This window comes from Corvus hawaiiensis, chromosome 6, assembly GCF_020740725.1.
Source record: "Corvus hawaiiensis isolate bCorHaw1 chromosome 6, bCorHaw1.pri.cur, whole genome shotgun sequence".
NCBI classification, from domain to species: Eukaryota; Metazoa; Chordata; class Aves; order Passeriformes; family Corvidae; genus Corvus; species Corvus hawaiiensis.
The window spans coordinates 51,365,536-51,382,663 of NC_063218.1; the positions used below are offsets into that span (position 1 = coordinate 51,365,536).

A 17,128-nucleotide genomic window follows, 5' to 3' on the forward strand; every position below is an offset into this window, starting at 1 on the left:
TAGAAGTGGTTTTGATATCTTGAAATATCTTTCCAGTCTATAGTTATGACATTGTTTTTTTATTCTTCAGTCTAAGGGAAATTGTTTACTAATAGTCTTCCATCAAAATTGCACATAAGACTCTAAATAGAAATGTGAGTTTATACTGCACATCACAAATTATATTCAGATTAAGGGAATGAAATTCTAGTTTATGTCTTCCAAAGCAGATTGACAGACCAAATCACATCTAGACAAGAAATGCAAAAGAAATGCCAAAACAGCAGTCTGAACAATTTGAGAATTGTTTGCTAATTCAAAACAGTATTAAGCAGTAGCATTTTACACATTCAAACTCGTGGCTAAATAGGGGAGCGAACATGGAGGACAGATTTAAGAAACTTCTAAAAGTGCCTACCTAAAGAGTGATATTTCTATTAAAAATATGTATACTAAAAGCTATTCAAAACTACACTGGCACAACCTAAATGTAACTCATATATCCAACAGTATGATCACAAAGACAGTGAGAACGTCACCATTTTTCTAAAGGATTGGTTCCAATTCCTATTTATGCTAAGTCCACTTCACCATGTTCTATCAATATTGAAGAAGTTTAAAGTAAACTACCTCTGTGCAGTTATATGATGATGCACTGGACATTACCAAAACTGATGACTTTTAGTTGTGCAAGTGATGGAAAAGGGAATATGAAGTCTAATGGATGCATTCACTAAACGTGAAATGAGATCCATGTTGCTGTTCAATGTGAATAGAGATTTTGGTCCTGAGGAATCACAGGCTGGGATTTAAAAAAAATTATTTCATACTTCCCTGTGACTTCCCACTGTTGTCTCAAATTCCCCTTTTCGCTCAAGAATAATTTAAAACAAACTTATTGGAAGACACCAAGTAAAATTAGTGAAAAAAACCAGACTAGAACATCTTTTTTGAACTGAAACATAAAACATGGAATCGTTTGTCTCAGCAGAATAGTTTACTAAGTAATGAAAAGCAACATTTCTTTCAAATCATACTATAACTAAGTGAAACACAGTAACTGAGCCCATCAACTTCTTAAGCTTACTCTTCCCTGTATTTAACGTAAATATTACATAAAGCTTTAGGTGGAATAGTTTTCCTAACTGACCTCACACCCCCATTATTTTTCCACTGTTTTGATGGAACAACATAAATCGTCCTTCAGAACTGCAGACGTGAGAGTTGAGATGCTGTTTCCTTTTCACAGTGAAATAAGAGACAAATGTGGTTTTTCAGACTGAATATGTTCTGTGTTTACAGTAAATATTTCAGTGGAAGATAGAGAATAAAAGTACAAAATAGACTCCAGTGAAATGTGCCAAGTGCTTCATATTGCTTGAAGTACCGCTAGGGTTTTTTGTTGCCTTTTTTTTTTTTAAAGAACAAACCAATTAAGTTGGGAATGGGGGATGCCAAAATGGCAACAAAATATCATCACAGAATAAAAAGATGAGTAGGAGACGTGTGAAGAGTCAGATACACATTCAAAACAGGTGGCTAGAGAAAACAGCAAAAAGCCAGAAAAGGTATATTTCTTCATAATTGTGTTTGCATTTTTCTTATACCAAATGTACATTTATGTTTTAGTCAATCCAGTAAAGGCTAGTTCCTGTCAGACTCCCTTAGGTGAACCACGGCCTAACATAGGATAATTCTGTTATGGGTACAACCCCCGACCACAAATACAGAGTTCTCCCCTGGCTCAAACTTTTTTGGTGCAAAAGGCTCACACTGCTCACTTCCATGAGCCACAATCTTTGATAAACTTTGGTAAGATGCACAAAGGGAGTTTAAAGAATCTCAGTATACAAACTAGCCAGGATTTAAAATAAAATAGAGAAATAAGCTAATGAATGGCCAGGTTCTGTTCTGATTTTTGAAGAAAAGCCTCCAAAGAATGAGAGTGAAGATTTCTTGGAATAAATTGGGCAGGAAATTAATGTTTTCAGATAAATGTTATTTATTTGATAGACAAAATCTAGGAACTGCCAAGTATTTTAAAGAACAGAGTGGAACTTACAATGTGCGTAGTGTATTGCACCCCTACATGAATGAATTTTGTTCCAAATGAGGCAAATAATATACAGAAATAATTCATGTTTAATGCAGAGTATATTCAAAAATTGCTGGCTTCAGTCTAGTGGAAGTTGAATCTGAAGCCAGCTAAGTCTTTAATTGAGTTATTTTTAATAGTAAAATTATTAATGGAACTTGTGAATGATATCTTCAGCATAAATTAATCCCAAACAGACTTCAAGCGATTTACAATTTATCCTCCATAGTAGTTTTTTGTAATGCATAAATAAATGTGAGCTAACAAATGGATCATATATAAACCATAAATTCAGACATTTTAAGTTAAGAGTCTGCCTTTTGTTGCCTTGTCTTACAAAGATAATTCATTGCTCAGTCATTTTTACAGTCTAATACACTCTAAATACAAGTATATGCTATATACATTTCTCTGCAAAATGATGTAAGCAGTAATTTTTTTCTGTGCTTTACCAGCGTAAGATGTTTAGAATAAAGCCTTTATAGTGTTTATAACTACTGTACACACATAGTCTGAATGTTGCTAGGCTATGGTTTTGAATAAGTCTGTAATATTATACTCCTGTAGCTTGAACTTAAAGGAAGTACACAATGGGTGCTTTTGTGAGATTTACTGTTATTTCATTCCTTATGGGAATGTAAGTTTCAGGGCTGTGCAGCATATGAGCATTTTCCTTAATGCAATCAATTTTTGCTTCAGTCATTTAAAGAGCTGTCAGAAAATGGCTGGGAAGGGATCAGAAAACAATGGTAATTTGCCAATTTAAATGTTTAGCTGGTTTGGCAAAAGTCAAAAGTGGAACATTCTCCAGAAAAATCCTAATATTAATGCCACAAACTTGTGAGCAGGTCAGTCTGTCTAAGAATTTTCATGTTACTTCTATTTTTATATTTATTTAAACATTTTGGGCCAAATCTTTTGCCCCAGAGCGGACAGACATGTTGTCTGTCAGTGCTGGCAGAGCAGAGGAGAGTGACCCCTAGTAATTGTCCACATAAGGATTTCTTTGTCAAAGAGAAGATGGTGGAGACAGGAGTGGTTTGAAGCCAGGGTACTTAGCCACGTGCCACCATTCCCCACGGATCTGAAGAGATCAGAAGATTAATGTTGCTTTCTGGAAATTTTAACAGGCAGAAAACTTCCATGTGCAACTGAGCTGAATTGTAACCTGTAGCTTGCAGGTAAAGTATGTTTTTATGTCCCCCCTCCAAGGTTCTATGATTGGTAAAACTCTAGCTAGAGGCAATGATTAAATGCGTGGAATTTAATGTTGTAAAAGACTCCATTAACATGAATGCCTCTAAGACCTATAAATAAAAGAAAACATAATGGCCAGAGTTGTAGGTTAGAAACTCCAACTCTTCCTTTCAGGGATAGTAGTGGTAATCTAAAATGCTCTGTTTTCTTCCCCCCAAGAACTTAATTACTCAGGAAATGGTAACACTCATCTCCAGCAACCCATGCCATCCACATAGTTTGTGATATTTTAAAATAAGGCTTTCTGGGACGTAATGCAGCAACTAGAGCAGAATTTACAGTGACAACCTGATCAGCTCTAAATAATAACAGGTATTAAATCAGAGGTAGGTTTCCAGTTACTGGGGGTGTGTAGGTGCCCATGTTTAAGCGCTAGCAAATTTTTTGCTAGCAAATGGGTAGCAATTTGAGACCCTTTCCAATTAGGTGGTACAGTTACCACATGTTTACAGTTCCACAGTGAGATATAGGTAATTTAAAGTTATTACCCAGCCAGCAGCAGGCATGCACAGCATGTCTGACTTTTGTTTAACATGTAAAAAAGGATTGCATTTATGAATGACAAATTCGGTAAGCCTTTAACTTTCCTGTTACACCAATCAAGATCTTTGACAATTAGATTCATTCTGTAGTTTGTCATGCATTTGTTTGGTGTGTTCTTAAGTAAAAAGTACCTCTGTAAATTTGGCTTCTTTAGGCTCAGATGACCTCCTTGCTTTATATTTTGAAATGGGTTGTACTTGGGCAGCTGTACCCCATCCCACAAAAATGTGGATGTGCAAAAGAGTTCTGCTGACTTGATAAGCATTTGCAAGAATACCAGGATTTCTTAGTCTGTCCTTTAGGCCTGAACACTGATAACCACCAACATATGTCACAGCATTGTCGTTAGCAGACTTTTAAAATTGTTCTTTCTGCTTGTAAAAAGGCAATTTGCTTCTGAAAAAATACAAACTTTTTTTGTAGGGGGAGGTGTAGAGGTGGATATTAGTGTTCTGATACTTAATGTCATCTGTAACACAGCAGCTTGGGCTCAGTCATTCCTTGAGTAGGTTCTACAACTTCTGTTACTGGAGTTGTGAAAACTTTTCTCAAAGCATCATTTGGCATTGGTATTATGGTGTTCTTTGATGAGCAATTGGTGGTGTTTTGTTTTGTGAATTTATTTATTTTAAGAAATGCCGGTGAAAGATTAGTACCAGCAGTTTTAGAAAGAATTAAGTGTGTATGGCCTGGTGACAACTATGTAAATTTTTTCTGTTGACCATGTGCATGTTTCTTTTTCCTCTGCTTTGTGGAAACATTAATTAATGTGAACATTTTCTGCATCTAAAAGTTGTGGAGGAGATACATGTGGGTTTTTAGCAGTAATAGTTTATACTCCTGAAAACATGCAATCCTAAACCAGAAATGTTCCCATGTGAGGTAGGTGTTCAATTTTATGGTTAAAGTATTGAAAGATGTTTGCAGAAAATCACTTGCAAGCAAATACATTGGCTGAAATTGTTTTCACAGAACATTTATCAGACCATTTAAAAAGTGAAAATTTAGTGAAAAATCCCAAGCTGTTTGTAAATCATCTGCAAATCATCATTTGCAAACAGGAGTATAATGACTGTGTCAAATGAATTACTGCGTTTTTGCTCGCTGCTAGCCAGGTGTACGAGACTTACACAACAGATGTTTGAATTTCTCAAGCTGTGCAGAGGCTGTAAGAGTCAGGCTAGCAGTACCAGCCATGGCAGGACTACAAGCTATTTTAATGGTATGTTACACACAGTGTTCATGATTTCACTGTATCGGTACCCAAACTTGAAGGACTTCAGGGTCCCAGTAACTCTCTAGTGTGATATTTGTCATAATTAGAGTTTGACCAATGAACAATAAAGACTCGACATTTAAGGTTTTGTAAATAAGCTTGACATTATTTTGCGTATTGATATAGCCAATGATTAGGAATTTGTGAGACTGGTGTATGAAATGTCTTTCTGAATTTAGTATAGAATGACGCAGTGGTCAAAAAGTTGCAGATTAATAAGACCATTCAAACACATCTGACAGTTTCTGCTGCTAAAATTCTATAATAGTTTGCTGCTATTGCTCTGAAGAAGGTTGGGAACACATTGAAATGTATGATTCTTTAAATAGATTATGCAAGTAGGTATATATGTTCAATAACTAGTCAATACAAATCAGCATCTTCCAGAGCAGATTTGTTCTTTTTTATCAAGTACTTTACTTCAAAACCCCAGTTTTATACATAAAATCCTAAAAAGCAAATGGCATTCTGATCATGGATCCAAATAAAAGTCAAAAGCCAGCAATAAAATATCAGGAGAATGTCTAAGTGATGTAGGAATCTACCTTGCACTTACATAGTAAATTAGATGCTTACGGTTTGTCTGCCATTTTAGGTACTTGCAGGTAATCTCGAGGTCTCTCATTAACAGAAGCTCTTGCCATGAGTTTAGAGGGTTTAGATTTTGGATACATGTTGTATCAGCAGCAGGCAGGTATCACACAGGTGCGTGAAGCCTTTTGATGGTCTCTCTCCAAGTGCTAGTTCATATTATGGTTTCAACAGACACATAAAATACATGCAAGAATGTCTGGTAGTGAAAACACTTCACTTCCCAGTTGTCCTTTGGGGGAGATGAGACGAACCAATACCATAGAGGACTGGCCTATGAGCCCAGCGGAATACATACAGTCTGTCTAGGAAACCGCCAGCTTTTCTTTCCTTTGGACTTGCAGAAGGTCTTCCCTCCTCTAAACACATGAAAAGACGTTTCCTTCTTATTTTTCCTTCCAGGCAACAGCCTCAGATTCCAATCACCACGGGAACAGGAGTTGTCTATCCCGGTGCTATTACCATGGCAACCACCACGCCGTCCCCTCAGATGACATCAGATTGCTCCAGCACCTCTGCCAGCCCTGAGCCCAGCATCCCTGTCATCCAGAGCACTTATGGTATGAAGACGGACAGCGGAAGCCTTCCTGGAAACGAAATGATAAATGGAGAGGATGAAATAGAAATGTACGAGGACTATGAGGATGATCCCAAATCAGACTATAGTAGTGAAAACGAAGCCCATGAGACAGTCAGTGCCAACTGAGGAGTGTTCACAGAATTAAAGTACTCAGACTCATTTGGGTTTTTTTGGGGTTTTTTTGAACAAAAGTTCTTAAAGAGCCTGCATGCATGTGTGGCTCCTACAGTTACATCAGCAGAATGGTCTTAAATGTTTCTTATCGTGTGAGACAGATTGTTTCCCTAATTTTTCATGAACTTGGGGTTGTTTTTTTTTTGTTTTGTTTTTGTTTTGTTTTGTTTTTTTAATTTAGATGAAGACATAAATATCAGACATCAGGACTTGAAAACCTATATGAATCAATAGCTGTCTTACAAGTCTTACCTTTTGTCTTTTTCCGTTTGGATGCTGATAAAGGTTTAAGTTACTGTTTTAGATGGGGGTTATACATTCTCACTCAGGTATGCTGTGCCAGCCTACAGGTTGTGAATGTGTTTTTATTCTGGATTATTTTAGAAAACAAAAACTGCAGATTTCATATTGTGAAACAGAACAAGTCCGCAAGTGTGCACACCTGTGCATCATAGCTCGTCTTTAAAAAATAGTCTCTGAATTCCATTTTTTTCCATATGTATAGCTGAACTTCTGATGTGCCAAACTTTTCATAACTTTTGAATCTTAACATTTAAACAAAAAGTCTTAAAGGAGACACTATAAAGTCTTAGACAATCCTTTGGCATCTTAAAAAAGAAAAAATTATATATGAAACCTAATTTTTTTCCAGAATATGGTAAAGTACTCAGGAATCTGGAGACAGGATATTCTTAATTAGTGAACATGGTTGCCATAGTGCATGTGCCCAATTGCTTTTGCCTCTTGATGTGCCATTAGTGTGAAATTTTAAGTAAGCACAAAAGAGCAATCACCAGCTATGGACGGGCCTGTCTTAGCAGTGTGAGGCCACCTCTGATTACATTCTCTACCCTTTTGCTTTTAACCCTTGCATTCAGTCTTAACACATTTTCTCTTAAATAATTTATTCATTCCAGAATGTCAAGGGTCCAAATACTTAATATTTATTTTTAAAAGTACAGTTGGTGGCATTACACTTGCAATTCCTCATTGATATTTTAAAGAGCCTCTTCTTTCCCCTTCCCTAAATCACACAGGTATATGAAAATAAAAGTGCACCTGCTACTAAAATGAACATGACTTTTATGAATGAGAGATTCACTTGTTCCTCTAACACTGTATGTTCAAGGAGCACTTGGAAACACTCTGCTATATGTATTGCAAAATAAAGTGAGTACTTTTATATGTACATAGCGTACAAATATCCCTAAAAATGTGTTTATAGTTATAAACCTCTATACTTAGACAGCAAGGGCAGATGTAAAATCCAAACTGCATTTAGAGTCCACCACGCTGAATTTTTAGGGCCTGAGGAGTCCTGTGGCAAATCATGGCTCTGTACATCACGTTCCTATTGCCACCTGAAGGAACTGGGCTACCTTAAGTATTCATGCAGTGATTTATTTGTGAGACTCCAAGTGGGGGAGGGAAGGCCACTCAAATATCTAATTGCAAAGGTGGGAAAATGGGTCATCAAAAATATTGTATATTAGTTGTGTGGGAATGTGACTTGTCAAGCATTTTGGGATCTTTGGACGTAAGGTGCTATAGAAACAAAAATTTCTGTTTGTATTACTTCTAGAAACAATGCAATTACTGGAGAAAATTCTGGGAAATACAGGAGAAAGGCATTCAAAGATTGTGAATCCATTAGATTTTAAAGACGAAGGAGAAACTGCCTTCATTTTTTCCCTCATACTCCACTCCTGTTCACAAATAGATCACTGTATATATATATGTATATACAGTTCCAAGAGGCCTGATGAATAAGTGTGCTGAAGCTCCTCAACTCCCTCAACTTTTATTTGGAATTGGATGTGTTCAGCACACTGGTGATAAATTCAGGCTCGGGCTGACAGGTACCAGTGGGCCTAGAGCAGCTCCTCTGGAAGTTTGGGAGCATCTTCCCAGAGAGCTGTGCAGGTTTTGCTTCAGGCCCAGATGACACAAGGAGCCTGGTGTTAGTCTGGCTGTCCTCGTGCATCCTGTCCCGCAGACGCTCTCCTGAGCTGCAATGACACGAAGCTCTCTGGAGGAGCAGTCCTCTTCCTCACAGCCCCACTAACACCTGTTCTGTCAGAAATGGCCATTTTTGCCACTGTAGGAATCACGTTTCTATGTGAGAGAACGACCCCCAAGACAAAGAAGATTGTTCAATTTACAGGACAATTTATTAAGATAATGGCATAGAAACACAATGGTCAAATTTCTCTGACCATTTTGTAATTTGGAACAAAAAAAAGCTATATTTTTAATATTTATTTAAATGTGTTCTGAGTCCATGTCTAATAAGCAATAAACTGGTCTAGCCAAGTCTTTAAAGGCATATGCTGTGTCATTAGCTGGTGAGCGTCCTCTTTAAGCTGGCTAAGGTACTGATAGAAAGTGGTTTTTGTTCTTAAAATAGCTTGGGAAGTTGAACTGGTTTTAATACATTCAGCTCAGATTGGGGGGAGGACATCATTATTTCCTAAAAAAAAAAAAAAAAAAAAAAGACTATTTATTAATGTCTTACATAATTCTCCGGTTAAAAGTATCTCTCCCTCCCCCCATGTCACTTTCTTTCTCTCTTGCCTCTTTTTTTTTCTGGTTTTGTTGCATAGGTAGAATGCTGTATTGCTAGCATTGTATTTTATGTAATTATTTTTTTGCACAAAGGCAAACATTTAGATTAGTTGATTAATTTTTTTTTTTTTTTTTTTAATTTTATGACCATGCCAAAATAATATTCTGCAGGCTTGTGGAGAACAAAGGTCTGTTCTTTAGGACTGAAACTTGATTTTGCTTGTAGTACAAAAAAAACACACACTCACAGATGTTGTTTCGTAAGTGTTATAAGCACTGGATATAAATGGTATTTTTTATCACTTCTGACTAATGTGAAACTGTTGTACGAAAACTACATGAACAAAAGTCATCTGTTTCGACTCGTGTGGGCCTGCCTCACAGTTGCCGGATTTGAGTCATTTTTATGTCTTGTTATTTCATTTATTTATGCAAAATACATGTATGTATGAACACTTTGTTTTAGCTCCAGCCCTGCCTCAATGCTGACGCTCTGTATGTTAAAGCCACATTCTTGAAAATGACTGGCTGTTCAGGAATTGCCAGCTGGTGAAAATTGCATTTACTGGCTAGGGGAATGGGAGGAACATATTTGAATCTGAATTGTGCCTATGAGCGTGTTATTCTATTTATTAGCCGACATTGGCTCTAAAATGTCAGTAGAAATCAAGGAAGGACAATCATAAGGATAAAACCCAACATTTTTACTTTATTAATCGGAGCTCAAAACAAAGTTTTTGATGAATTTACCATCTCATTTTAGATTTTTTTTAAATTGTGTAAATATAACATAGGAAATAGAATTTTATTTTTTGTTCATGGATACTTAGTGAAGTATAAGTTATGTATTTACTTTTGTTCTATATCAGTGTATGTTGGTCCATATTAAATGCTGACAAGTCACTGTACCTCATGTAGATGCTGAATTTACACCCGCAGTGTGAGTGCAGTATTGTGGACCTGTAGCTGGGACAGCAAGATGCCTCACTTGTGCTCTCTCTGATTTTTAATAGCATATTCCACAAATAGGGAATACTTCTTTTTTAGAAAGTTGATGCATGAAACATGCCAAATTTTGGCTACATTTGATGGGAAACACAGTCTTCTGAATCCAAGTAAAACCAATGAGATATTTTACTCAACAAGAACGGCATTTGGAAGTCAAAAGCATATCCCTGAAAGATTAAAATGACTGAAATGGCCCTTGCAATGCAGGCAAGACTCAATAATATGAAACTTTTATGTTGTACATTCATTTAATCTTGTTATTGTTATATTAGGCTATAATACCAGGGAAATTGTTCACACAATACGCAAAGAGGATTCATGGATTTGCTTCTTAAGCTTTGTGTTTGAGGCCCCTTAGAAACTATCTGAAAAAAATAACTCCATTCAGGAGCACTAATATAGTAATACTATTTTCTCTGTGAACAATTTATTTAATTAACAGATACAATATATTTTCTTTTCAGAAATTATTAAATACTTATATTCAAGAGAAGAAGACTCCCCAAACAGTCTGACACCCCAACTAGAATAGTCCACATCTTATTTTATAAAAATGGAAGAGAAAGGTCCCAATGGAAACCATACTGCTTTCCAGGGTTCAGGTTTACATGCAGAAACAAGTCTGAAGAATTGGCCAGATTCTGGTCTGCCTGTATGTTTGGGCATCACCATTTCGCTTGTGAAACCACCTGCTGAGCATTCACAGGACCTCAATATGCTCCTAAATCAGTGTACTCAGGTGCAGCGTGAGGCAGGGGGAGGGAAAAGATGGGATGGCTCTGGGGTGGAAATGCAAACCCAACAGCAGCATTAGTCCAAACAAACACACTACCCTGTGCAAAGCGTACAACAGCCAGCTGTGGGCAGTTTCTGCTTTGGAAAAACACAACACAGCCACCTCCCAGTGCCATCTAATCTCTGGGTTGGCTTTCTGGATTTTGTTTTTTGGTCACATCAAAGGCATGGCATTTCAAAAAGATCTCCTAGCAAAATGTTCTACAGCATTAAGACCCCATCCTCCTCCAGCAAAACACTTACATGCCTGCTTAACATGAAGCATATTAGTACTTCCACAGTGGTCATGAGGACCAGTGCAGTGTTGGTGTTAAGTGGGGTGAACTTTGCTGAGCCAGGGCCACAGTAAGAACAACTGCACTGGAGATGCAGCCAGCAGGATGTATGATAGAGTTCTTCATGTTTTTATGAGAAGTTAATGGATGGGCTTGGACCCCTTGGTGTTTTGCATGCTTTTTTAAGATTCAAGATGGCACTTAAGCATGTTCTTTTAAAAGAATAATACTATATGACCTCATTTGATCTTTACAAAACACTTTTTCCTTGAAAAAACCCTTCTTCTAAACTTTTTTGGTACAACCCATTAAAATCTGTGTTTTTTCTCAGATCAAGCTACATTTTTGATATACTGCAACGTCCTGCAGAAGGGAAAAAAACCAGTGTATATGCAAAACTATTTCATTTTAATCCAACACCCTTTTTTAACTACCAGAATTGTTGGAAATGGTGACAAAGAAGTATTCTGAGATTTCACACGCTGGGTAAAAAGGGGTAGGGTGGGGTGAACTGGGCTAAAGGAAAACTTATCAAATTGGTATTTATGGCAATATGAAAGCTATAAAGCAACTTAGTGACGTGGCTTGCTTTGTAATTTCCGCTTTCTAAAAACCACAAGTGAGGTCCTTGGTGCTCTTGGAGTATGGGGAATGTGCAAATATTTAACTGTTTGTATGCTGCACATTGCAGACCTGCTAGTGTGCATTCTCCGTTTGTCTTCCTTTGTCATTTGTGTTTTGCTTTCCAGAAAGCAATGTTGTTTTTTTTTTTTTTCTTGTACCCTTCTTCAGCCTGTAGCAAACTAGAATGCTTAGCATTTATGTTCATTCATTATTGTATTTCCCATGTAAAAATTTTTTTATTACATTAAGACAAGCTTATAAGCTGTTACTACATAACTTATCTTACTGTAACTCTTATTTCCTGACATTGTAATTTGTTTGTGATGTATATTGTGAGATTGTACTCTATGTTAATTTAATCAGCACAATTCACTGACATGCTGGACTGACATGCTAGCTGCTGTTTCAAATTGTAAAGTTTGTGTAGAGCTGTTGGGACAACTGAGACTCTCTTGTCAAGGTACTATGCTTTGATTCCTATAGCAACACCGTGGGTGCAGCTCTTACTGGCGAGGGCTGCTTGTTTAACACCCACTGGCTACTTAATGGGCAGGTTTTCTTTGTAGAAATTCTATATACAGTGCAGGTACCTACCTGGGCCCATGGCCGGTAATTATTTGGGCGTTTAGAGGAAAAACTAGTGTCTATTGCTGCTTTGAATATGTTTTAAAGTCTGAAAATGTAAATAGTTTATCAAAAAAATCTTGTACAGTCCAGTGTAAAGTTTTTAAATGAACTTAAAGGTTGCCATCACATCTCACACTCTCCTCTTGATACAGTGAAGAAAAAAAAAAGAAAGAAAAAAGTTTGCTAAGGATATTGATTTAAGAAAAAAATCTGTTCTCAGATTAAAAAAGAGAATAGTTATTCTTAGCTCTGCTTCATTGCATAAACAGACTTCTTGGATTTTGTTGTGCAGTATTGACGTGAGGTAAATTAAATATTAAATAATCTTTCAGTGGTACTTTTAAGAGTCTTCTCCTCCTCTGCCTCAGTTATTGATGGAAAAGACAAAATTGAAAGACACTGTCCATATACAGTATGTTCTGGTGTACGTTGGCACCTTACCTACATGTTTCGGGTGGGAGGGATTTTTTAAATTTTTTTTTTTTTTTTTTTTTTTTTGCACAAGGTGCTTTCCTGATATGTTAAACATGTCATCCTTGGGTGATACAGTATATGCCATGATAGGGGTTTAGACCCCTCAGGGGAGTGTCTATAAGACTGCCTATTTATGCTCATTTACCTCAAGACTGTCCTCTCTACCCTTAATCTATTCACCATCACTCCATCTTTTGTACTGCTGTTGACACTTACAAATTAAAGATAAATTTTGTTTTATGAGATGTGTGTGTGACTTCTTCTATGCATCCCTTATTCCTTTGAATTTAGTATTAAAGACTGACTATGATGAGTTGATGGGAAAATGCAACGAGGCCTGTTTAGCTGGCCTCCTGTAAATTTGGTGACTGAATTTTCCAGATCTTATGTTTTCCGCATGCCTTTCTAGTCTATGAAGGCATTTATCAGCCTCTGAAATCCATTAACACCGTATGCTGTAAAAGACACGTGTGATAACCAACCTAATTTGACAATACGCACTGACTGCTGTCAATTTTGTGTGCAGGAAGTGCTGTTGGTAGCAACATAATCACAGAAGGATATTTAGTGAGTAGAAAAGAGACAAAACAGTTCTCAAGTTTTTTCTTTCTTTGCCTTCCCCTTTTCTGCTGCATATAACTTTAAACAAACTAACCAAAGTTAAACAACAAAAAGCCTATAGTTGCCATATTGCCATGTCTGTAAACTGCTGCCCTTGGTGTGTTGTGATTGGTTTCTGACTTAGTCATTAGTCATGGTTCTCATAGGGAAATAATAAATTACATTGAAGCGTTCTGTACTGTAGCAGAAATGTACCAGAGCATTTTGGTTGTACATTACATCAGATTCCAGTCAAGTTCCAGTTAGTGCACAAACCAACTTGAAACATCCAAGTGGGACGGAATCCTTTCTTCCTTGGAGAGAGCATCATACATGAACTTCCTGAAAATTACATTCTGCACTACGAATCTGTGTGATGGAATACTTCAAAGTCAGAAGTGGATGGTAATGAAGAGTCTGACCAACGTGTTATAATGGATAAATACATAAATATTGACATGTGCAATTTAATCAAATTTTTTTTCTCTGCTCCCCACACATACCCATTTACCATGTGATTTTTCTCCTTTTTGTACTGGATTCTGCAGCTGTGAGCACTGATCAGTAATCTGAAACACACTGATGGTGTCAGCTGGGTTGTTACACAAATACAATGAGAAGCAAGCTGAGCAATGGCTACAAAAAGTCACTGCTTCCTGCAGCAGTAAGATACAAAATGTTCATGTGACATCTCTAGGTGTCAATTAGAAAAAAAAATAGCACTAATTGCCACTCAGGACAGGGGGCTATCTCCACATGTACAGCAATCTTCTGGACAAGGCAGCATGCTGGGGCATAACCCATATAGCAAGAGCAGCACATTTGTTGTTGCTGGTGCTGAGGACCACGTGCCCAGGATAGATGGGTGGCATCACCTGGTGTCCTTCCCTGGAGAGCAGCACCTCTGACCAACTTGCTGCCTTCCCTGTGCTGGTCTGGTTGTCACTCTAAATGGCCATCTTAGCCTTCAGAAATCTGGCTAATAATACAAAGTGTGCACCAGGTCACCACAAGGGAAAGGTAGCAGAGTGCTGGATGAGCAATAAATAAACTTCTAAGTTACCATGGTCATTCCAATCATCACAGGAGGGCTCTACTGCACTGGAAGCACCAAACAAGTGACAGAGCGCAACAAATATGAAAACTGAGGTGCCCCTGCCTCTCTGGCCCATTCTCCTTCTCCCAGATGTTTCTCCCTCCGGCTGAGCACAAACTCTGCTCACCAGTGCAGGTTCCTTGGGAGCCCTCAGGACTGCTGCAGTTAGGGGTTTTCGAGACTCCAAGGTACAGCACGAGTCTGTCTCCCCACTGGGGTTTTCCCATGGCGATTAATTGCTACCATGGTAGCCCAACAGAAGCAGCTCATACAGATTGGGAGGAGGGGGAAAAAGTAGTTGTTGATTTATATCTTTAATAAACAGTTTATAATAGAAAATATGAGCTCCAGGTTGTGTCTCTGAGCAGTTAATGACCAGCTGGGTTAAGGGCCTTCAAATACTGCCATCAGTCATTAATTGCCAGGAAATATCCTTCCTGTCATCTATTATTCCTTAATTGTATCAAGACCCACTACAGTGGAGGACTGTTAAATCTGTGGATTAATTGGAATCTGACCCTCAGTAGTTCTAATAATATCAAGGCCACTGCAGGTTAGCACTGGGGTTCTTGATATGACAGTTCATAACAAACTTCTTCAGAGCTGTTCTGCTTTATATTATGGCCTGCTGGATGACTGACACAATAAACCATAATTGCCCTGTAGAAATCACTGTGGTCAGTTGTATTAAGAACTACTTAGGGACAATTTAATTTGCTTTGACACCACAAACTTTAAAAGCTTCTATAGTTGTATTAAAACCTCTTGGACATTTGGTTGCTGTTGTATTTCATCAGCAAGGGATCACTGGATAAGAAGGTTATTATTAGAGCTTTAAACAATGCTCCTCAATCAAATTACAAAAGAAAAGCATATTGATTATTTGGGTCTTTTTTTTGCCACTCTTCTGGATTATCAAGATGTGTGAAGAAACCAGGTAGGCGTTTTAAATTAAGTTTCAAAAATGGTATGTAAGCTCAAAACTTGCAAACATAAAGTATAAAACCCCCTGACTCTTGCATTATTTCCACAACTTCCAGGTTTAGTTTTATGAACAATGTACCTCACACTTCAGATGCATGACCAAGCTTCATTTTAAGTCAGGCCACAAGGACTATATTTGGAAATCAGAAAATAGAAATACTTTGCTATGATCCAGAGCCCTGCTGCAAACCCTAACCTGCAAGACCCCGCAGTCACTGAGTAGAAAGGTATCTCTGCAACTAAGTCCCCATAACGGCTAATAATTTCTTTCTAGCTACTGTATGTTCACAACTAATTAATCACAAATAGGCTACAAAATTGAAAACACAGTAACTGTCTTACTGGATTAGACTCCTAGTCCTCCTGGCCCACTAGGTTTATGTTCAACAGTTGCAACAGGAGATAACAGCTAATGAGAGCATCTGAGCCTGGCCGACATCTGCATCTCATTCTCATGTTCCTCAGCACTTACAGTAATTGTGTTGGGCTATTAATGGGTACAACCCTTTCCTGGTCAGGATCACAGGCTGGTATTTTGGTGGATGAAATGACTGAGGGCAAATTAACAGTTAAGTTTGCATCCCAGTGAAGAGCCTTGGTAAGGAGTTTTGCAACAGCCCTATTTATTCTTTTTAGTGGAAGAAAATCAGGGAAAACAGTCAGTTTATGTTCAACTGAATGGCAAAGTCTATCATATGATCCAAAATACTTAGGATGATAAACTTCTCTCAATTTTTGCAGGATCTGGTTAAAACTTTATAGACTTAATTCAGAAAATCTGGAGATCATAGATTTTAATGATCAAATTACTCAATCACAATGAAATATCTTTTATTCAAACATCAGGAAATCCACACTTGATTGCAGACTTAGTTAATTCCACTAGAATAGCTGCAGCTGCTGTAAAACCAAAGGCTAAGTGCTAGAGAGGGAAAAAGAAATCCCCCCAAATCCATCCACCCACCCAAAAAGAAATGCAAGTCTTTTGCCACATGTTGAGAGATCATGCAGGAAAAAGGGTTTTTGGAAAAAAGTTTAGGTACAAGCTACCTATTTTGTGGAGTGTTACTGTAGAGACTAGAAAGTTCTTCTGGTTTTGACAACTACAATATGGGTTGGAGGAAAAAGTGAGGGACAGTCAGTTTATATATCTTATTTGTATCAGCTTCTGTGAACAGGACCTGCAAAAGCCCCCTAACACTGCTGTGATTTTATATAACACCAGCTACAGGAGGGAAGCACTAGATGTCCTAGCAGCTTTAGATTATTTTAAGGAAAAAATGTCTTATTTCAAGGAAAATGAAAAAAAATGAAGAGTCACATATTGTGCTGAGCAGCAATCATCTGCACTAAGAATGGCACCATTTCCCTTCTTCTGTGTGTACGAGTATGTGAATGTGTAAGAGTTCCTAAAAGATTAATGGCTCTTTTATTCTATGATAAATGGTTTAATGTTCATTTTCTGTACTTGCAATTTATCAGTTATTTAAGGTAGCCCTCTAAAATTACAAAATTATGGGGAAATTAATGTAACTCTTAGACATCACCAGCTGCTCCCACCCCTCCGCGGGGAAGACTGTTAAGT

General features: G+C 37.5%; 1 protein-coding gene across 8 annotated transcripts in view; it reads left to right on the forward strand.

Moving 5' to 3' along the window:
* Nucleotides 1-13,103, forward strand: part of SOX6 (SRY-box transcription factor 6) — a 373,677-nt gene extending 360,574 nt beyond the window's left edge. For all 8 annotated transcript variants that reach the window (XM_048307281.1, XM_048307282.1, XM_048307278.1 and 5 more), the window contains one exon: nucleotides 6,144-13,103. In XM_048307281.1, the coding sequence (XP_048163238.1) occupies nucleotides 6,144-6,447 (304 nt within the window). In that variant the 3' untranslated portion in view covers nucleotides 6,448-13,103. The remainder of the gene's footprint in view (nucleotides 1-6,143) is intronic.
* Nucleotides 13,104-17,128: the final 4,025 nt, after the last annotated feature.